Source organism: Geotrypetes seraphini, chromosome 5, assembly GCF_902459505.1.
Source record: "Geotrypetes seraphini chromosome 5, aGeoSer1.1, whole genome shotgun sequence".
NCBI lineage: Eukaryota > Metazoa > Chordata > Amphibia > Gymnophiona > Dermophiidae > Geotrypetes > Geotrypetes seraphini.
This window is the reverse complement of record NC_047088.1, coordinates 125,988,354-126,012,111: the sequence shown is the minus strand read 5'-3', so window position 1 is coordinate 126,012,111 and position 23,758 is coordinate 125,988,354. Positions and strand designations below refer to the sequence as shown.

At 42.9% G+C, this 23,758-nt stretch overlaps 1 protein-coding gene across 3 annotated transcripts in view; it reads right to left on the bottom strand.

Moving 5' to 3' along the window:
- The window catches only part of VPS16 (VPS16 core subunit of CORVET and HOPS complexes), a 1,150,777-nt gene that overhangs the window by 190,127 nt on the left and 936,892 nt on the right, over window positions 1-23,758 (bottom strand). For all 3 annotated transcript variants that reach the window (XM_033944752.1, XM_033944754.1, XM_033944753.1), the window contains one exon: window positions 16,437-16,606. In XM_033944752.1, the coding sequence (XP_033800643.1) occupies window positions 16,437-16,606 (170 nt within the window). The remainder of the gene's footprint in view (window positions 1-16,436; window positions 16,607-23,758) is intronic.

Genomic DNA, 23,758 nt, shown 5'->3' with positions numbered 1-23,758 from the left:
TCTTTTCACTCTCCTATTTGGGGTAACCCCCAGATCACGGTTGGCTCCCGAATGCTCTACTGGTCTGTCTGGATTGCATGTGGGATCTGGTGTATACGAGACCTATTGAGGGCGGGCACTCTGATGACATTCTCACAGTTGCAATCCACTTATGGGTTGCCTCCCAATCAAGTCTATAGATACTTACAACTCAGACATAGCATCTGTGCTTCCTTTAGGGCTGACTTGCGACGTCTTCATCGCACTCTTTCCTCCCCTATTATCCCTATGATGTCAGCTTGGAGTAACAAGCCTCATGTCATGTCTGTGATATATGATGTTATCCGGACTGCGGTCCCGCTCACGATTCTACCTATTCAAAGATTGTGGGAACGGGATCTCTCTCTTTCCATCTCTGAGAGTCAATGGAACCAGATATGGCGGCACTGCAATAGGCCCAAGCATTCGGCCTCTATTAGACAGTCTATGTTTTTTGTTCTTCACAAATCACTTTGGACTCCAGTCAAACAACAACGAGCTGTATCCACTTCCTCTAGTGCGTGCTGGAGATGTCTCACATCTGTTGGAACTCTACAACATATGCTTTTTGACTGTTCCTTTGTTTCTGGCTTTTGGTTGGAGGTTGGTGACATTGTGAGCCACATTATTCCATCTCCTGCAGTATTGACGTATGGTATGGTAATATTGCGTTCAGCAGTACTTGAACCTCCTCTTCCTCGACATATGGAGACCTTGTTTGACATTCTCTGTGGATTGGCCATCAAGACTGTGCTGCTTAATTGAAGACGCAACGACAGATGTCTACCTCGCAATGGTGGTCTATGGTTCTCTCTGCCTATAAATATGAGTCCAGAGTGGCCGAGTGCAGGGGCTCTCAATCAGTTTTTCGCGATGTCTGGTCTCCATTGATATCCTATTGTGATTGTGCAAACTGACATGTTCTTGTGCAATTTAGTTTATACAGTACTGTATTTCTGGTGCCATTGTGTCCATGCTACTGACTGATTATGTCATGCTTTTGTATCACCTCTGTTTTTCATATTGGATTGCTTATTTTGCTGCCTTATGTTGTTATATATTTTTGTTTTCTATGTTTGTTTCTTTCATTAATAAAAACTGATTGACTAAAAAACTATATGTGCAATTACTTTGGCTTTTATGCCTATTCATTTATTAATTAATTTACTTAATTTACTTTTATTAATTTATTTTTAACAAATTCTATATATTAATTTATCTATTTTTACTTATCTATATACCAAATTAATTGTATATCCAATTACAAGCTTATCTGTATATATTTCATCATATACAAGTATATTTATTTATTAATTGATCTATTATTTATTTGATTGTTCATTTATTAATATATGGTTATGGGATATTTATTTGGTCAGTTGAGATCTGGGGGCAGGTTTCATCTTTGTGACTTGAACTCATTGATTTCCTATTTAATTGGTAAGGAAATCAGAGTTGCAGTAGGGGATATGGGGAGGGGAGAGGGTTGGAAAGTGAGGAAGGTTGGGTGGGCTTCCAGGACTGTTCATTTTTGGGTTGGGCTAATTATATGGATTTTTAGGCCCGGATTCTGTATAGAACGCCTAGGAGGGGGCATCCTATACAGAATTGGCCTACACTAACCCTGATTTTGTAACCGGCGTCCATGTTACAGACGCTGGTTATAGAATCGAGTTAGATGCGGCCGCTACACTTATCGCGGCAAGGGATCTCCCTGCTGCGATAGATATAGTGGCCGTAGCCGCCTATCCCTCCCAATCGCCAGCAGGAGGGTACCCAATCCCTCTTGCCGGAACACCACCCTCCGGACTCCCCCAAAGCTAATGCCCCCCACACTAGCACCCCACAATGACCCCCCTAACCTCCCCCCAATTAACCTCTAATTGTTGGCCAGCCGGGTCTTGTGCTGTCCGCCCGGCAGACCCACCTCGTCGAAATGAGGTGGGCCCGCCCCTTCCCGGCCCATCCCCGCTAAGCCTAAGGCCTGATTGGCCCAGGGTCTAGGAGCCCAGACCAATCAGACCAACCAGGCAACTGTGGCCGCTATACTTATCACGGCAGGGAGATCCCTTGCCGCGATAAGTATAGCAGCCGCATCTACTTACAATGTAGGCCAGCATCTTGCTGGCCTACATTGTAATCGTCTCTCCCTCTACTAGGGAGACGCGTAGGGCTGCCCAGATTCGCCTAAGGCCCTTAGGCGAGCTTAGGCAGTCTTTCGGGCCCCCCTAGGCTCCCGAAGACGCCTTCAATATAGGTCTGCCCGGGGGAGCATTTTTAAAAAAAACGTGTTTCCCGATTGGCTGACACACTTTGCAGAATCAGGGCCTTAATGTTTATTTTTTAAATATTTTTTTATCTAATTTATTTTCTTTTGGTTTTTGGATTCTGTTTTGTTATACTTCTACATGTCCAACTTCCATGACTGTGACACAAGTTTGCATCTGGGGAAAGGGCTGGGTCCCTAGATGTTTATATTTTAATTTATTACAAAATATATCTTTTTTTCATTTGGGATGATGGTAGTTAAATCTTCTTCATCTTGGAATGTTTCAGGAATAAATTCAGTAATTAATTGTGCTAAATTACTTTCGTATATTTGTCGTCAGGAAATAGACATAGCTTGTATACAAGAAACCAAATTGTCTGATGTAGAACATATGAAACTTAAAACTGGTTGGGTGAGAGAAGTTCATTGTTCCTCCACTAATTATAAAAAGGGAGGGGTAGCTATCTTAATTAGTAAACGCTTACAATGTCATACTAAGCTGTTGTCTAAAGATTCTTCTGGTCGCTTTCTTTTATTACAGGTAACTCAGAGTTCTTTTTCTTCTAACATATTAGAGAGTGGTAGAAAGCTGGAACGCCCTTCCAGAGGCTGTTATAGGGGAAAACACCCTCCAAGGATTCAAGACAAAGTTAGACAAGTTTCTGTTGAACAAGAACGTGCGCTAGTAGGGCTAGTCTCAATTAGGGTGCTGGTCTTAGACCAGGAGACCGCCGCGTGAGTGGACTGCTGGCCATGATGGACCACTGGTCTGACTCAGCAGTGGCAATTCTTATGTTCTTATATGCTCTCACTATTCATAATCATGCTTTTTTCCAATCTTTGACACAGACTGCATTAAATTTAGATTCTAGTCCCCTTATTTTGACTGGGGATTTGAATCAAGTATTGGATCCCTCTCTTGATAGATCTTCTCCGGGTCAGCAGAATTCTATTTTGCATAAAGGAGTTCCCTTTTTGTCCTCAGTATTAGATTTAGTTGATCCTTGGAGATTATTACACTCTGAGGAAAGAGTGTACCCACCTTTCTCGTTCTCACTCTACCTGGTCACGTATTGATTATATTCTTATATCTCAATCTTTGTTTCCTAAAGTACTCACTTCTATCATTAGTCCGTTGCTCATTTCTGATCATACCTTGATATTTATAGATCTGGAATTGAATACTCGTAGATGTGGCAATTGGCTATTTCCGTCTTATTTATATGATGACCCTAATTTTCAACAGTTTCTTGTGAAGCGATGGGCAGTTTATGCTCATTTTAATTCAGAATATGTGAATGATCCGATCCTTTAGTGGGAAGTTTCCAAGGCTGAACTACATGGAGATGTTATAGCTTATGTTGTGAAACGTAATTGTTGTATTGCTTCTAAGATCATCTCTCTTGAATGTAAATATCAAAGTGCAAAGAAAACCTATCTTCAGTGTTCTACTTTGGCTCATAAAGAGGCTATGTTGGCAGCACAGATAGCTTTGAATACTCTTTTTCATGAAAGGTCAAAGCGTAATACACTTCATCGTAAATTTCGGTTCTTTCGATTTGGTAATCGTCCAGGTCGTTACCTTGCTTGTCTTACTAAAGCTTGGAGTGGGCCTCGCTTGATTCCCTCTTTTCGACTTCCAGATGGGACTTTTTTTTTTTTTTTTAAATATCATGTTTATTGAGACAGGAGACAACTGGACAACAATAGTCAACCACAAATCAGCAAAATATGACAAAATGCGAGAAAATATACAAAAGATACAGCGGATACCACAGAACAACGGCATGGGAAAAGGGTGGATATCTCGCACCCCAGTGCCCCCCATCCATTTTAGTATATAAAATCAACCAGAATCCCCAAACAATTCTTACAAACCACTGTCACAGTCACGCACGGCACTCGCAAACCTACAAATCCCTTCCATACATTGCAAATCTCAGCCAGACATACACACAGATAAAAACCCAAACACACATCTCACACTCAATCTCACACTCTCTGCCGGAAAAAGGCGGTAGGGTAGACAATATATAAGGGAAAGTCAGGAAACCGCACATACTAGTACAGAAAATTGGCAGTAGCACCTAAGCATCCAGGTCCAAAATCAGGAGCCAGAGGGAACAATAAGTCTGCCAGTGAGCTTGTGGGCAAGATGCATAAGTGTCCAGCTCAAAGTGGGCTTGCTGCTTCATCTTGGTGACCCACAAGGTGTAGGATGGTGCCTCTTCGGAAGTCCAATACTTCAGGATAAGCTATTTCCCCACAAGTATCGCATGGAGAACAAATTTCTGAGAGGGAAAATCCAAGCCATGGTTTTGCAGGTCATGAACATCCCCCAACAACAGAGCAGGTGCATTCCAGGGCATCGCACAATGCAGAAGAGCAGCCAGACAACTTTTCACCGAATCCCAAAAAATCAGTTTGAAACAGTCAAAAAATGAATGAATAAAATTACCCCTGTGGGACTTACATTTAAGACATTTATCCTCAGGCCATAGCCCCATAACATGTCCCCGGGCTCGTGTAAGATAAGAGCGATGCAAAATTTTATATTGGGTCTCCTGCAGGGTTGCCGCTTTCACATGAAGGTATAGCGTCTGGAAGAGGAGTCGTATATCGAGGATGGAAACATCCAACTCAAGTTCGGTGGTCCATTCACCGACCAGAACATGAAGACAACTCTCCCCAAGGCTATCCCTCCCCTCCCTATACCAAGTGGAAATTTTATTAGTCGCAGCGGGGGTGGATAGGAAAATCGTGTCTAAAGTACCATAACCCCATCACTCCCCGTGAGAGCGCACCAAGGAATGATAGCAGCTAACATTTCTTCTTGCATAACCAAACTTCAATCCTGGGCTCACACTGTACAAATGAAATTGAACGAGTCCAAAACTAAACTACTTTGGCTCGGCCCTAAACTTGATCAATTACCCACTTCCATCCCACTGCCCACAGGCTCCTCTCTACAGCTGGAATTCTCTAGCAAAGTTCTGGGCATCACCATAGATTCATCATTATCCTTCAACGACCACCTCAACTCCCTGATAAAAAAATGCTTTTGCAGCCTTCACATGCTGAGGAAAGTGAGATCCTGCTTCCACCAAAAACACTTTGCCGTCCTCGTACAATCCATTATCCTCTCCAGATTGGATTATTGCAATTCCATTTACCTAAGCTTAACAAAGAAAAGCCTCCACAGACTCCAACTAATCCAGAACACCGCGGCCAAACTTATCTTCTCAAAAAGTAAATTTGACCATGTCACACCGCTCCTATCCAAACTCCACTGGCTTCCCGTTATTTCCAGGGTCTACTTTAAATGTGCCTGCCTAACCTTCAAGATCCTCCATGGTATCCTTCCTCCTTTTATCCCTCTATCCTGGAATTCCTCAAATCCAACCTCCACTAGATCCACTCAAAAATTAAAACTATCCTACCCCTCCTTAAAAGGCATCTCCCTTGTTGGTAAACTTGGCTCTTCCCTCCCTTTCAGAATCACTCAGCTCTGGAACAGTCTCCCTTCCCCTCTCCGCAATTTGAGCCCCCTTCTACCATTCCGTAAGCATCTGAAGACCTGGCTCTTCTCCAGAACGTAACCCCGTCCCGCTCCTGGCACTCTCACACCAACCTCTCTTCTCTCATACTTATATAATTCCACTGTAGTTCCGTTCCTTCCCTAACCATGTAAACCGTGTCGAGCTCCATCTGCGGAGATGATGCGGTATATAAACCCAAGATTTAGATTAGATTAGATTAGATTAGTAGTGATGAATTTGGAGGTATGTGTAAATATGGGTAGGAGGTAAAGACCACGAGGCCTGCATTTGAGCAAATGAAGGAAACAATCCGCCCCCCAGAGCCAGTGCAGAACCCAAAGTCGTGTCACGCTCTGGGCGTCGCCGCAGACCCGCCATACCCCCCACCCCGGGAACAAAATCAGGGTTACGAAGTAGAGAAAGAAAAGGGGAAACAGCGGGCAACTTACCCTGTTGCATGCGCCACTAACGCCAAGCTCTGCGAAAAGGAAGACGGAATGGGAAAGCAGGAGTACCAGACCCCCCGCCCCGTGAATAAAGGAGGAAAAAGACCAGGGTAAGCAGCAGTCTGCAAGTAAGGCTTCAGGAGAATAACGACGCGATGAGACCAGTTGCTCATGAATCCAGCGAAGAAGCGCTGCGACGTTATAGACACGAAGAGCGGGTAGGCCCAAAACCCCCCTGTCACGGCTCTGGGACAACTTAAGAGCACTGATGTGAGCCACCCTCCCCCTCCAAACAAAAGAACGAACAATAGATTGGTAGGAGCACTCATCCGTGCATGATATCCAGACGGGAATTGTTTGCAACATATAGAGCAATTTTGGAAATAATACCATTTTCACTAGTGCTACTCGACCGAGCAATTAAAGGGGGAGCAATTGCTTTAATCCGTCCGATAGTAGCAGTGATTTTTGCATCATACAGCTTACGGAGATCACGATAGAGCATGATACCTAAATATTTCAACTTCCCTGGGGCTATGCAGACGCCCAGTCCCTGGCACCAAGGTTCCACAGCCGCGGATCCTAACAAAAGAGCCTCCGTCTTATCGAAATTAATTTTTAGGCCCGAAAAAACGCCATAAGAACAAATGATGGACATCAAGACGGACATGGTCTGATCAGCATGATTAACAAAGAGAAGCATATCATCAGCAAACATGCTAATACGGAATTCCCGACTGCCCACCTGAAGCCCCTCCAACTGGGGGTCCTGACGAATCCGAGCAGTCAACGGTTCTAAGGAGAGAAGAAAGAGGAGCGGTGAGAGGGGACACCCCTGCCGTGTGCCCCTCCCAAGAGGGAAGGGGTCCGACACTCCACCATTCACTAATAACTGAGATTGAGGATTATGATACAGCGCGGACAGCCAAGCAATGAATTTGCCTCTGATACCAAAGCGCTCAAGTGTCCCAAAAAGATGGGGCCAAGAGACCATGTCAAACGCCTTCTCGACATCTAAGCTGGTAATGAGCGCCCTATCAGTGGGGACTCGGGAGGACTGCAACACCGCGAGGACTTTCAAAAGGTTCATGGATGCATGCCTGCCCGGTACAAATCCCACCTGGTCTTCGTGAATGAGAAAAGACAAAAATTTGTTAAGTTGTGCCGTAAGGCCAAAATTTTTATATCCTGATTTAAAAGGGATATAGGCCTATAGAACCCCAAGGCATCAAGCGGTCGCCCGTGCTTGGGAAGAATGATGATGTGTGCCCTGTTGTGGGAATCCCCAGAAGGAGGAGTAGTGCGAAGTCCCATAAAATAATTCCCTAAAGAAATTAAAGCCGAAGGGTCCAAAAGTTTATAAAACTCAGGGCCAAGACCATCGGGTCCCGGTGTTTTGGCTAGTTAAGTTTTTTAATGGCCACCTGCAACTCCTCACCTGTAATGGGGCCATTAAGAGAGGTACTTTGGTCAGCAGACAGCGAAGGAAGAGAGATGCCCTGGAAGAACCGCTCACTAGCAGCCGCATCAAAAGGTTGAGCAGTGTAAAGGTCGGAGTAAAATTGCACAAATTGTTGCATAATAGCCTGATGGGTAACTCCCTGTTTGTCTTTGATAGACGTAATAGTATGCCGCGCTTTGTGAGGGCGCACCAAATTAGCCAACAACCGCCCCATTTTATCACCCCACCGATGTAGTTTATATTTGTAACAATATATATTACGACTAGCTCGTTGATCCAAGAGAAGGTTAATTCTAGATTTAAGGATTCTCATGGTCTGTTTTGTGGTATCATCAAGATGAGAAATATGAAGAGTCCGATAAGCAGCAAGATCCCTGGACAAAGCAAGGAGCTCCGCATCCCGTTGTTTTTTCAAGGAAGCGGAATAAGCGTGAATGTGCCCCCGCATGACCGCCATGGAGGCCTCCCAATAGATAACTGGGCCCACATCCTCCACAGAATTAGTGTGAACAAAATCATCCCACCTCTTTTGAAAGAATGCACGGAAAGAAACATCTGTGAAAAGATAGGGTGACATACGCCAAATGCGCCCTGCTGCTTGGGAGCCAAACTGGAAGGCCAAGCCCAAAAGAGCATGATCGGAAATGCTGGCACTTGTCAGATATGGGAAGAAAGAAGCAGAGATAAAAATGTAGTCAATGCGAGAGTAAGTCGTGTGAGGGTGGGAGTAAAAGGAGAAATCATGCTCATCGGGGTGCAGAGTACGCCAAGAGTCCAACAGGCCCAATTCTTTCATAAGAAAGTGCACCCCTTTGTTGAAGTGTCCCTTCGGTACCGGTTTGGCAGGCTTATGGTCCCATTGGAGATGAGCTACGAAATTGAAATCTCCACCCATGATAATCTGCTGGGGCAAAAGCGGAGCAAGGAGGCCCACCAAGGAGGTGAAAAAGGCATGTGTATACGAGTTAGGGGCATAGACATTACACAAGACCAGAGATTGCCCCCACAGTTCCCCAATCATGATAATATACCGCCCATTGGGATCCGCAATCTGACGGTGAAGATGAAAAGATATGTTTTTATGTATAAGTATGGCCACCCCACACCTCCGAGCTGTGAAGGAAGCGTGACCCACCACACCCACCCACTCTCTGCGGAGTTTATCATGTTCTAGAGGGGTCAAATGCGTCTCCTGCAGAAAGGCAATGTCAGTGCATTCCCGCTTAAGGTAGGCTAGGATTTTGGTACATTTGATGAGGGAGTGAATCCCATCTACATTAAGTGATTTCACCTTCAATTGAGTCATGTCATATAAAATATATAACAGCAAAAACCAGAAAGGTAGCAAATAACAGAAAACAAGGGTAGGACATCCCAGCCTAATCCCACCCTATGTGACATAGCCAACTGCGTAGTAGGAATCAAATTCATGGAAAAACCCCAGCGCCACAGGCCCTTCCAGCAGAGAAAGCAAACCCACAAACCCACGCATACAACCAAGCACCCCAGAACACCCCAACCCTCTCTCCCAGCCCCACCACAAACTCATTCTCAGCGAGGAAAAAGCCCCGCTAATCCCCAAGCCCTAGAACAATCCAACAGGTAGCTCCGGGCCGCATCACTAAGAGTTGCAGGCCAGCCCAGTTTTGCTCTGGCTCCCTTTCATGAGCCCCCTGCACAGTACATGAGCCATACACAAAGAACTGAAGGAAAAGATGGGAGCGAGAAACCCTATAGGCATTCCCATAAAGGTAAAGGCACAACGGAGAAAGAGACATGTAGTCCTGCAGAAAATGAAACAAAGAAACTAGCAATGTGTAGGGAAACACAAGGTCCACAAAGTTTCAACTGTGTAAGGGCAGCAGGAGCTCGCCTGATAATGAGGCGCCCAAAACAGAAAGACAAAAACCAGGCTGGCAAAGACCAGAGTAACAAAAGACTCAGCTGTGGAATTTGCTCTGCCCTGGAAGGAGCAGCTGGCTCCAGTTGACATGTGCCCAGCGCAAGGTCCCCATGTGGCAGCCTCAGGATGCAGCGCTCGGTAGGGCAAACGGCCAAAGCTCAGTAACTGCCAGCATCACACTGCAGCCCCCCATCAGCCAACATGTCTGAAACAGACCAAAACAACTGGGCATAATGGGGCTGGTCCAGCTACCAGTACAGAACTGGATCCAGTAGGATCAGGAGGCCCCACGATCCCCACATGCCACAGCAGGCAGAGTTTTGATGAATCCCTCCAATTGAGCCGGAGTGTTATAAAACGTGGTGGAATTGTTATAAGTCACTCGGGCTCTAGCTGGATACAGGAGGGAGAATTTAATTTTGCGCTTAAAGAGCTCACTACAGTGAGGCGCCATAATCCGGCACCGCGACGAGACTTGAGGGGAAAAGTCTTGAAATAGAAGCACCTTTTGTCCCTCGACTTGCATATTAAGATCTTTTCCCCGGCGGTAGGCAGCTAACACTTGTTCCCGCACAGCATAATTAAGGAATCGAGCAATGACCGGCCGGGGTCTGGACTCTTCGTCCCTGCGGGATCCCAGTCGGTGGGCACGTTCTATAGAGAAAGGTACCAGCGGGGTAGATAGGCCAACAGCCTTGGGAAGCCAGTCCTCCAGCCAGGTACGAAGATCCACATCGCGGACAGAGCCAGGAATCCCCACAAACCAGAGGTTGTTACGCCGACCCCGGTTCTCCTGGTCCTCAAGGCGGTCCAGTAAAGCCTTGTTCTCCGACTCCAGCGTGCGAAGGCGTTCTTCGTAGTTAGCCACTGTGTCCTCTTGCTGGGCAATGCGGTCTTCCGCTCGCTGCAGCCGCCCAGCTTGGGAATCGAGACTTTCCTTGATACCTTCCATAAAGGTATGAATAGTGGCTAGTTTATCCTCCATTACCAGCGTGAGGGATCGTGTAAGCTCCTGAACTGCTGCCGCCTCCAGGGTGAAAACAGGAGCCTCATGGTGTTCCGCCATTTTAGGATCCGGTCCCTTCTGTCTATCTCGCACGCTTCTGGCGGGTTTAACGGCCATCAACCCGTCCCGGGCTCGAAATACAAGAAAAAGAGGCGGCGGCACAAGCACCCCCGGTTCCACGTTGCAGAGCACACTGCCGGCCGGATAAAAGCTGAGAAAAATAGCAGGATGTGTGAGCACGGCCCGGAGCTACACAGCGGCACGTCCTTTCACTCTCCTGGCATCACGTGCCCCTCCTTCCAGATGGGACTTATACTAATGACTCCTCTCAAATCTTTCAGGCTTTTTGCAATTATTTCGCTTGCTTATATACTGTACAGCTGATTCTTCATCACAACCTTCTCTGGTACAGATGTATTTCGAAGATTCGGGTTTGCCTCGTTTAACTTCTGAAATAAGAGATTCTTTAAATGCCCCATTATGAGGGTAGAAGTTCAACAGGTTATTAAATCTTTATCCACTTGTAAAGCACCTAGACATGATGGCTTTAAAGCAGAATATTACAAGTTATTAATTTATCATCTTCCAGGATTGTTAGTGAGGTATTTTAACTCATGTGTTGATGTAGGTTATTTTCCCCTTGGTGTTACAGATGCATTGATAATATTAATACCGAAACCTGGGAAAAACCCTCATAGTTTTGATTCATATAGATCAATCTCCTTGCTAAATGCTGACTTAAAAATTTTTGCTCGGGATTTAGCGGATAGGCTTGCTTTATATATACTTAGGCTTATTGGTCAAGAACAAGTTGGATTTGTTCATGGCAGGCAATCTGTATTGCATGTTTGCAAAGTTTTGATGGTGTTGGTGACAGGTCAGGGGAGGGGATACCCAGACTCTTAGCTAGTTTAGATGCACAGAAAGCCTTTGCCCGAGTGGAATGGTCTTTCCTTTTTCAAACGCTTTCATATATGGGGTTTTCTGGTTGGTTTCTTGACTGTTTATATGTTCTATATACCAATCCTCATGCATCTATTCTAATCAATGGAACTCGTTCTTCTTTCAATATTTCTCGAGGAACTCATCAAGGTTTTCCATTGTCTCCATTGCTTTTTATTTTGTATTTGGAACCTTTATTACATACTCTCTAAAGTGATGTTCATATTACAGGCATTTCTATTGCGGGTCAAGACTTTAAGATTTTGGTCTTTGCTGATGATCTTATGCTTATATTGACTAATCCTGAGAGGTCTATAAGACATCTAACTTGATGCATTGGCAGAATTTGGCTTCCACTCTGGCTTTCAGTTAAATTATCAGAAATCAATGGCTCTTCCATTTCATTCATCTTTGCCTTCTAAATGGAGTGGTATTTTTTCTTTAACCTGGGCGTCTGATAAAATAATATACCATGGCATATCAATTCCACAAAATCTTAATCAGCTTCAAGATATTAATATACAACCTTTGTTAGACAAAACTAAATCTCGTCTATTGACATGGCACCATTTTCCAGTTTCTCTGATGGGGCGTATTGCCTCAATGGTTATATATTTATCAGATGCTCCCTCTTATTCTTTATCGAAGAGTTGAATTTCAATTAGATAAACTTCTTAGGGCATTCCTTTGAAAAGGGAGACCTCGTCTTTCATTACATTAAGTTGGCTTTAAAGATTGATAAAGGTGGTCTTGGTCTACTTTCTTTGAGTCAATTTGTGGATTCTTGCCATATGAGGCATATTCATGACTGGTTTCTTTCCACGTATTTTTCTTGGACTTCTGTAGAACTTCATTTTTGGAAGCCTTATTTTAGTTTTCTTCTCCATTCATCTAGAATAGAGTCTGCTGTCCTGAAGAATCCTTATTATTTCTTACTTACCCCTTTAAGAGCTACTTGGCGCCAAATTTGTAAAAAATTATCTTTTAATTTTCAAATTATTCCTTTGTTACCAATTAGTGGTAATGGATCTTTTAAATTTGGAATGGTATCATCTGGTTTTAGGGCAGATAAGAGGGGTCTCTAATTTACTTATATCAAATCCTTAGAGATGATGGAACTTTGCCAACTTGTTCTCAATTATGTACTGATTATGGATGGCCCCATGTGGATATTTATTTATATCTTCAATTTAAATTTTATGTGTCCTCCCTAACTTCCAAATTTTTGAATTCAAAAATTTTTGAGATTTTGTCAGAGGTGCTTTGGTTGGAGGCCCAGTTAATAGTACCTTTAAAATATTTTAGACACTCGATGCTGGCATTTTCTCCAAACATGGATTATGACAAAGTGGCTCAAGATTGGAATGTTAAATTGAAGATCAATTTACAAGGTACTCATCTCAAAAGATTTTTATCTTTATTACATGGTTTTATACCTGACATTTCTTATTTTGAGATGGGTTATAAATTTATTTTTCGTATGTAAATGGCACCTTGGAGAGCCTATAGATCAGGGGTGACCAACCTGCGGCCCGAGGGCTGCATGCGGCCCCGGCCCCGGTCGAGGGTGATGCGGTGTTTTCCTCTGCTGTCCCCGGGTGTTTACCATCTTGCCGGCTTCCTCCTCTATCTTGCTGCAGCATTTGCGTGGCCCCAGAAACTTTTTTTTCCACCAATGCGGCCCAGGGAAGCCAAAAGGTTGGACAATTGTTTCTGTAGGTTTCTGTTTAAAATGGGATCATCCTAAGGCTACATTATCACATATGTTTTGGGAATGCCCTTTGATTTGTCATTTTTGGTCAGAGATTTTTTTCCAAGGTTAGTATAGTATGTGGCATGTTAAATGGCATTATAATAGTTATAGCCTATTTTGGCTTTTTGATATACAACATCCAGTGCCTAAGGGGTTTAAAGATTTTTTGAAAAGGGTAATTCTCTCGGGGTTGAAAGCAATTCTTTATTCATAGATAGGGCCTACAGGACCAAATTATGGTCATTGGAGAGCATGAACGTTATGTTTAGTGCTCATGGAAGCTATGTCTGTTTCTGACTGGGATACGAAACAAGGTAGGATTTTACTTGTTATTTGGAAACCATTCTTAGAAACACTGACTCCAGCTGCTCGCAGTTGTGTTTTGTTATATAGACCTTAATATTTTTTTTTTAAACAGTCTTGGAAGAAGAGTAGGTCTAATTATAATTATTCTTTCTTTCTTTCTTTATTTTTAAAACTATTATATTTATATGCTAATTTATTCAGGAAATTGGGTCGGTAGTTGGGTGGGTGGTGAGAAATGGGTTTGTAAGATAGAGAGTGGTAGTTGAAATTGAAATTGTTTAAATTTATTGTTTTACTTATATATCTATATATATTTGTATATTTAATTTTCATATTAAGAATTGTTGCTTAGGTTATTTTACTCCCTTAACTTGATTACTGTCATTCATTTTATCTTGGAATTTCAGCTAAACTACAGCACAAGCTGTAGTTATTACTGAATACTGCTGTTAGACTTACCCTCTCAAATTTATCAAAACCAAGATTTATCCTCTTTTGAGAGATCTACTCATACATTGCTTCCCTTTTCAGACTCTAGTTCATTTTAAAATAGCATATCTAGTTTTCAAGACTGTACAGAATGAGTTCACTTTTCCTTCTCAGTTACATGTCTTTTCTATTAGATAATGATGTTCAGCTAATCATGTCATCAAAAGTGAGTTATCTAAATATGATGGTTTGTTAAAAACACATTTTGGAATTTTTTTTCCTTATCAAGGGGCTCAGGTTTGGAATGATATTCCTTTACAGATCAGACAAATTCCATCTTATATATTATTTTGTAAGGCTTTGTAATCATACTGTGACAAACCTACTGCAACACCAAGGTTTATCATAGAGAAATATAATAATAATAACTAATAATAATAATAACTTTATTTTTTCTATACCACCATAATCTTGCGACATCTAGGCGGTTCACAGTAAAGATTAGCTGCACAGACAGCGAATTACAGCGCAGGAAATTATACAAACCCCAGTGCAGAAGGGCAGACCAGGTCAGAGCCCAGGACATTAATTTAGCTGACTACCCTATGTGCAGTGAAGATGAGACTAAGACATAACAGGAAAGGTTTGCCTTACCTGAGGCAGTGGCAAAGCAAAGTAGAAAATCTTTGCCCTACTATTATCCAGTTCCTGTAAGGCAGAAAACAGACTGACAGTTTTTCCTCAGAGAAATGTCCCAGGCTGAGGAAGGAAAGCCCTTCCCCCCTTCTGAAGCCAAGGGTGTGTGCGTTTTTCCTTAGCTTAAAACGAGGTTCTGCAGAGAGCAGAGGAGGAGGAGAGACAGGAAGCTCAGAACGGGACTGAGCTTATCTCAGACCAGGCAGGCAGCCCTGACTTGGAAATGAGAGATGAGCAAGGTGAAGGAAACCTTCCTTCAGGAGTCTGATCCTCAGAGCTGTGTGAGGATATGATATGGGAAGACAGCAATGCTACAGCTGAGATTTGGCCAGAGCAAATGGAAGTGGCTTGAAACAAACGTGAGTTTTCCATGGCTGTTTTTTTTTTTGTCTGGTAAGCAGACTGTGTGGGCTACCAGAGAGGATAACTTTGACTGTAAAGTTTTCTACATTTTTCTTCTGTGCTTTAAGCAAAGGGGCAGTATCCTTCACTGTACAAAACTGACTAAATTAAGCCAAATGCTGAGCAGGACACTCAGCCTGTTTGTTTCTCTGATTCACTGTGCACAGATTTCCGTAGGAGAAGACCAGCTGATAGTGGTTACTATAACAACCTGTTAATTGCGTTGAGCCTGCATGTTTCTCAGAAACTAATTGAAAATCTCTGAGTGTAAAACTGCTATGTTTCCTCTGTTAAATACCAGCTCAGTTTTGAATTGAGTTTATCTCTGAGAACCAGTATTTACTGTCTCCTGCCTAATGCTGCAAAACTGTATGTGTGTTTTGCTAAGGAACCTGCTTCCCAGAAGTGTAAATTATTCTGTTACTTTTCCTATGACTACCTGTGCCAGCAGCCCAGTAGTGCTGGTCTTTAGTCACTGCCATAAACTCCCATCCTGCAGCTCAGAAATAGGGAGCTGCTTATTTCAGTTGTTGTACAACAATGAAGCATTTAAGTTAAAAGATTGTATTCTTGTGCCTGCATAAAGTATTCCTAGCCTTAAGACTCTGGTGAAGAGGAATGTGTATAATCTTCTTGCTAAAGTCCAGAACTGGCAGCAGAGTTAGTTTGTTTTGTGGAATCTTTTCTTTTGGTTATATTTTCATGCTCACATTGAAACCTGTGATGAACTATAATTTTGAGGCCAGCGGCCAAATAAAGTATTTATTTTTCAGTAAGGCCATTCTGACTAAATGGTATTCTGTACAAGATCTTTGAAAGAGCAATTCTAGGCTGTTGCCTAGGGGTAAAAATCCTGAGAGGCTCCCCTAGTTCCAGGGGAACCATGCCAGATTGGAGCAACGTGTTACTACCTGACTGTCTGTTATGCTCTTTGAGGGCTCAGGTGCGACAATACATATTCCCTAAATCTTTGAAAATTTATTGAGCAGATTTTTCAAAAGGTGTTTCTTTTAGTTTATAATGTAATTCTCAACTAATGTTAGTTAACATCTTATCTTGTAATCCGCTTTGAATTCCAGTGAAACCAGGCAGAATACAAATCTAAGGAATAGAATAGCTGAGGAAACTGCTGCACACAGGAAGGGCCGCACACGCTCAGGACCATAGTTCTGGAAAAGCTGTTTTGTCTCATTGACATTGAATAATATTATCTGTCCTACTTTTTGAAAGAATATGAAAATTCATTGTAACGCTGTGCTGCTTACCTTTTGTCAGGAATTTTGAATTCTTTGTAGAACTGCTCAGCTTTGCTGAACATGCCATCCATTACCAGATTATAAACTGTGTCATGCAGGGACATGTCTAAGTACGATTTATCCAGTTCATCCTCTAACCTGTGTTGCATTCGCAGCAGCTTAATTTGATCCTCGGTTGCCTATAGACATTGAAAATAAATAGCAAGGTTAGATAAACCCATGCAGCAGAAAAACCAATGAAAAAAGATTTTCTGTATAAAAGCACTTTTTTCTATAAAGATGTAAATTTTTATCATTTTCATCATATAAACACTACTTTTATCAAGCTGGACACATTAATGGAGTACAATTGGACATAACACATATGGAAAGGGAGAGCAAAGAGTGAAAAACACAGAGGACTTTAATAGATGGCTCAAAGCCTGGTGTCATTAAGAAGGCTTCAGGTACATAGGAGGATGGGGAAATACATGGAAGGACAAGAAGCTATATTGCACTGATGGGCTACATATTACTACAGCAGGAAAAAGAAACCTTGCAGAGAAATTTAGACAATATTTTTCTAGGCATTTAAACTAGAAGGTGGGGGTGGTGTATGTACGAAGGACAATTATAGAGACCACCCCCGGCAAAAGAAAAGATGTGATAGTAGTAAAGACTGCAACATAAGCAATATCAGGAACTCATTTCTTAGTATTGCAACGGAAAGTGAAACGAAACAAAAATCCATACGAAAAAGGAGATTATCGCTGAAAAATAGCTGGAAAGCAATGACCACAAATGCTCGCAGTCTAAGCAACAAAGTTCATGATCTGCAAGCCCTGATGTTAGAGGCAGATCTAGATATTGTCGCTATCACAGAGACATGGTTCAGTGAATCACATGGACGGGATGCAAACATACCAGGATATAATCTTTTTAGGAAGGACAGAGATAGTCAAAAAGGTGGAGGAGTAGCTCTCTATGTAAAGATCAATATCCAAGCGACCGAAATGCAAGGGACCTGGGGAGAGGAAGAAGCGATATGGATTGCTCTGAAAAGAGAAGATGGAACTTCTATCTATGTGGGTGTAGTCTACAGACCTCCGACTCAATCGCAGCAAATTGATAAGGATCTGATTGTGGATATCCAAAAGTTGGGAAGGAAAGAGGAGGTTCTGCTGTTGGGAGATTTCAACCTGCCAGATGAGGACTGGAATGTTCCGTCTGCAGAATTGAAAAGAAGTAGGGAGATTGTGGATGCCTTTCAAGAGGCTCTGCTCAGACAAATGGTGACGGAACCCACAAGGGAAAAAGCGATATTGGATCTGGTCCTCACAAATGGAGAGAGTATCTCTAATGTTCGAGTGGGTGCTCACCTGGGAAGTAGCGATCATCAAACGGTTTGGTTTGATATAACGGCTAAAGTGGAGAGCGGCCGCACAATACTTAAAGTCCTAGATTTCAAACATACGGACTTTAATGCTATGGGAGAGTACTTGAAGAAAGAGCTGTTAGGATGGGAGGACATAAGAGAAGTGGAAAGACAGTGGTCTAAGCTGAAAGGAGCGATAAAAATGGCTACGGACCTTTATGTGAAGAAAATCAATAAAAACAAGAGAAAAAGGAAGCCGATATGGTTCTCCAACGAAAATAAAGGCGAAAGAGTTGGCGTTCGTGAAATATAAATAAAACCAAGAAGAGGAGAGCAGAAAGGACTACAGGGTGAAACTGAAAGAAGCCAAGAGAGAGATACGTCTGGTGAAAGCACAGTCGGAAGAACAAATGGCTAAAAATGTAAAAAAGGGAGACAAAAATTTTTTCAGATATATTAGTGAAAGGAGGAAGATGAAAAATGGAATTGCTAGGCTAAAAGATGCTGGGAACCAATATGTGGAAAGTGATGAGGAGAAAGCGAATGTGCTAAACAAATACTTCTGTTCTGTGTTCACAGAAGAAAATCCTGGAGAAGGACCGAGATTGTCTAGCAAAGTTACATGAGAAAATGGAGTAGATTCTGCGCCGTTCACGGAGGAGTGTGTTTATGAGCAACTTGAAAAACTGAAGGTGGACAAAGCGCTGGGACCAGACGGGATCCATCCCAGGATACTAAGGGAGCTCAGAGAGGTTCTGGTGAGTCCTATTAAAGACTTGTTCAACAAATCTCTGGAGACGGGAGTGATTCCTGGGGATTGGAGGAGAGCGGATGTGGTCCCTATTCATAAAAATGGTCACAGGGATGAAGCAGGAAACTACAGGCCGGTGAGTCTCACTTCAGTTGTTGGAAAAATAATGGAAGTTTTGCTGAAAGAAAGGATAGTGTACTTCCTTGAATCTAACGGGTTACAGGATCTGAGGCAACATGGCTTTACAAAAGGTAAATCGTGCCAAACGAACCTGATTGAATTTTTTGATTGGGTGACCAGAGAGCTGGATCGAGGACATATGCTAGATATAATTTACTTGGATTTCAGCAAAGCCTTTGATACAGTTCCTCATAGGAGGCTGTTGAACAAACTTGAAGGGCTGAAGTTAGGACCCAAAGTGGTGAACTGGGTCAGAAACTGGCTGTCGGACAGACGCCAGAGGGTGGTGGTTAATGGAAGTCGCTCGAAGGAAGGAAAGGTGAGTAGTGGAGTCCCTCAGGGATCAGTGCTGGGGCCAATCCTGTTCAATATGTTTGTGAGTGACATTGCTGAAGGGATAGAAGGAAAAGTGTGCCTTTTTGCAGATGATACCAAGATTTGTAACAGAGTGGACACCGAAGAGGGAGTGGAAAATATGAAAAAGGATCTGCAAAAGTTAGAGGAATGGTCTAATGCCTGGCAACTAAAATTCAATGCAAAGAAATGCAGAGTAATGCATTTGGGGATTAATAATAGGAAGGAACCGTATATGTTGGGAGGAGAGAAGCCGATATGCACGGACGGGGAGAGGGACCTTGGAGTGATAGTGTCCGAAGATCTAAAGGTGAAAAAACAGTGTGACAAGGCAGTGGCTGCTACCAGAAGGATGCTGGGCTGTATAAAGAGAGGCGTAGTCAGTAGAAGGAAGAAGGTGTTGATGCCCCTGTACAGGTCATTGGTAAGGCCCCACTTGGAGTATTGTGTTCAATTTTGGAGACCGTATCTGGCGAAGGACGTAAGAAGACTTGAGGCGGTCCAGAGGAGGGCGACAAAAATGATAGGAGGCTTGCGCCAGAAGACGTATGAGGAGAGACTGGAAGCCCTGAATATGTATACCCTTGAGGAAAGGAGAGACAGGGGAGATATGATTCAGACGTTCAAATACTTGAAGGGTATTAACATAGAACAAAATCTTTTTCAGAGAAAGGAAAATGGTAAAACCAGAGGACATAATTTGAGGTTGAGGGGTGGTAGATTCAAAGGCAATGTTAGGAAATTCTACTTTACGGAGAGGGTGGTGGATGCCTGGAATGCTCTCCCGAGAGAGGTGGTGGAAAGTAAAACTGTGACTGAGTTCAAAGAAGCATGGGATGAACACAAAGGATCTAGAATCAGAAAATAAGATTAAATATTGAACTAAGGCCAGTACTGGGCAGACTTGCACGGTCTGTGTCTGTATATGGCCGTTTGGTGGAGGATGGGCTGGGGAGGGCTTCAATGGCTGGGAGGGTGTAGATGGGCTAGAGTAAGTCTTAACAGAGATTTCGGCAGTTGGAACCCAAGCACAGTACAGGGTAAAGCTTTGGATTCTTGCCCAGAAATAGCTAAGAAGAAAAAATTAAAAAATTTAAATTGATCAGGTTGGGCAGACTGGATGGACCATTCGGGTCTTTATCTGCCGTCATCTACTAACATGTGGCCTGTCGCATCCCACTCCCTATCTCTTGTATATGTGTGTGTTGGTGGTGGGGGAGCGCTATGTGGGTGCTACCATAAAGACATAAGACTCACCCAACTAGGCCAGATTAGGAAATGTCATCACCAGTATAGAGTGGTAGTGATGGGGATAATTGTATTATGCAGAATATAAGGTGGGGGGGGGCATAACTATTATGTATTAGATACAATTTTAGTTAAAACTTTAAAGACTAATATTATATGAAAGATGTAGCTGAATAATTGACACAGCAAGGTTTATACAGCACAGTTCGCAGAGTACATATTTTTCCTTCATAGAACAAAATATTTTGGTTTAATGTCTGGAATAAGATAGATGTTGAAGCCATACTAATAGGTCCCTGAAAACAAGCTGACCAGGCTGACCTAGAATATCATTAGATGTTTAGATAGTTTAGAGAGAAAAACATATCTGTTTATAAAAACATATTTTTCTTCCATTTACAGTTAGGGCAAATATTGATGAGCTTGTAGTTATAAAAAAATCATGTGACTATAACCATGTGATTGCAGCCTACAGGAATGTATTGTTTAGCAAATGAGAGAGTTTCTAGTAAACATATTTGCAATAGAAGAGAACATGGCTGCAAGGGTCAGTGTGACCTCAGCAAGCATGTTGTTCACTTCCTGAGTTAAGTCATTGTTGCTAAGGAACAAAGTAAAATTAATAGAAAACCATGTGACTTGAATAGAACCAAATATGCAATTTGTAAATGGATTGTAATTGGAAGATGTACTCACTGCGTATGGTGTCATCAGCAAATTTAATAACCTCACATTTCGTCCCCGTCTGCAGGTCGTTGATAAATATATTGAACAGGAGCGGTCCCAGCACCGACCCCTGTGGGTCATGAGCGGAGTTCCACAGGGGTCGGTGCTGGGACTGCTCCTGTTCAATATATTTATCAACGACCTGGAGACGGGGACGAAATGTGAGGTTATTAAATTTGCTGAAGACACCAAAATCTGCGGCAGGGTTAGAAACACGGAAGACTGCGAAGACCTGCAAAGAGACCTAACGAGACTGGAAGAGTGGGCAAAAAAGTAGCAGATGAGTTTTAACATAGAGAAATGCAAGGTCATGCATGTAGGGAAAAAGAACTCGATGTTCAGCTACAAAATGGGAGGATCACTGCTAGGGATGAGCAACCTTGAAAGAGACCTGGGGGTGATGGTGGACACAACATTGAAAGCATCAGCACAATGTGCGACAGCCTCAAAGAAAGCGAACAGAATGTTGGGTATCATTAAAAAGGGTATCACGACCAGGACGAAGGAAGTCATCATGCCGCTATATCGTGCAATGGTGCACCCACATCTGAAGTACTGTGTCCAGTACTGGTCGCCATACCTCAAGAAGGACATGGCAGTACTTGAGGGGGTCCAGAGGAGAGCAACTAAATTGGTAAATGGTATGGAAAACTTTTCATACACTGACAGGTTGAAAATGCTGGGGCTGTTCTCCCTGGAAAAGCAGAGACTTAGAGGAGACATGATAGAAACCTTCAAAATCCTGAGGGGCATAGAGAAGATGGACAGGGACAGATTCTTCAGACTGTGGGGAACCACAAGTACAAGGGGTCACTTGGAAAAATTGAGAGGGGACAGGTTTAGAACAAATGCGAGGAAGTTCTTTTTTACCCAGAGGGTGGTGGACACATGGAACGCGCTTCCGGAGGTTGTGATAGGCCAGAGCACACTACAGGGTTTCAAGGAAGGTTTAGATAGGTTCCTAAAGGATGAGGGGATTGAGGGTTACAGATAGATGTAGAGGTAGGTTAAGAAATGGTCAGGAACCACTTTACAGGTCACAGACCTGATGGGCCGCCGCGGGAGCGGACCGCTGGGCGTGATGGACCTCTGGTCTGACCCGTGGTGGCAACTTCTTATGTTCTTATGTTCCCAATAAAATGGCCAGTCACCTGTATTTAAGAAGCCTTTCTGATGTCCCATTATTTTGGAGGATGCAGAAATGCTTCTCAAAGCTTTAAGACTATTTAGCTATAATTGAGTGTGGAATTCTTTGATCTCCTCAGATAGAATTAAGAACTGAGGAATATATGGAAGATTTGAGGGCATGTATGTAGCCTGTCTATATAGTTATTTCAGCTAAACAGTACAGCCCAGGAACTTGTCAATATACTATTGACAAAGCAGGTCTGAAAGAAACAATCTCTTGATGAATTGTCTGAAATTATTTATACAAGGGTAAATCAAAAAGTAAAGGCAACATAAATTAACAGCTTTAACAGAAATAAATGCGAGCAATTCAACATATCACTTTTCCACATAGTACTCATGCAAGACAATACATTTTTATTGTATCGTTCAACTAGCTTCTGCATTCCTGCAGAGAAGAAGTTTTTTGGCTGCTTCTGAAGCTAGGTGAGCATTGTTTCCTTTAATTCATCATGCACCCATGACTCGTCACCAGTGACAATTATTTACAGAATACTCGGATCTTCTTCAGAAGTGGGTCGCAACCTCCATATGCTGTTGCTTGTGCAGATCAGAAAGCTGTTTGGGAACCTATCATGCACAGACTTTCCTGTATTGCAAGTTATCATGCATTATGGCAAATGCAGATCCATAGCTAATATCCAAATTTGCAGCCAACTGAGACACCGTTATCTGTTGGCCTCTAATCAAGGTATCTGCCCTGCCAATGAGCTCTTGTATGTGTGATGTTAATAAGAACTAACTTGCCCAATATGGTTAAAATTGAGAGAGAGAGGCACTTGTTAGATAGAATGATGGAGCACTCTAAGGCATCAAACAATTACTTTTAATGTTTGATTCACCCTCATATAATGTATAAGGTGTGTATGTAATACTTTTTCCTATCAATTGATAGGCATTCCTTTATATATATATATATATATATATAGCAGTTACTTCCCTAACAAGTGTTATCCAGGGACAGCAGGCAGATATTCTCAACATATGGGTGACATTTTCCACAGAGCCCTGATGCCAACAGCTTCACAAGCAGACTTGCATGAAAACTTTTAGAAAGTTTGCGACTTCCGCACTGCGCATGCATGAGTGCCTTCCCGCCCAATGTAGGGTGCACGTCTCCTCAGTTCAGATAGTTAGCTAAGAAGACAACCAGGGGTAGGTTGTGAGAATATCTGCCTGCTGTCCCTGAATAACACCTGTTATCCCAGGACAAGCAGGCAGCCTATTCTCACATATGGGTGACGTCATCGACGGAGCCCAGATGCGGAAGCCTCGCAAGCAGACTTGCTTGTAGAAACTAGAAGTTCCGAGTCGTCCGCACCACGCATGTGCCTTCCCGCCCAGCGTAGGGCGCATCTCCTCAGTTCTCAGTTTTCCGCAGAGCTGAGAAGTTCGTCTTTGACTCTCTGCGTTTAACTTTTCACTTTGTGCCTTCTCTACACCTCGGTTTGTGTTTTTTTCTTCATGAATCGCTGTTCGTACGTTCTTTATTTTATTTTGAGATTAAAAAAAAAAAATTCAGTTCTTCCG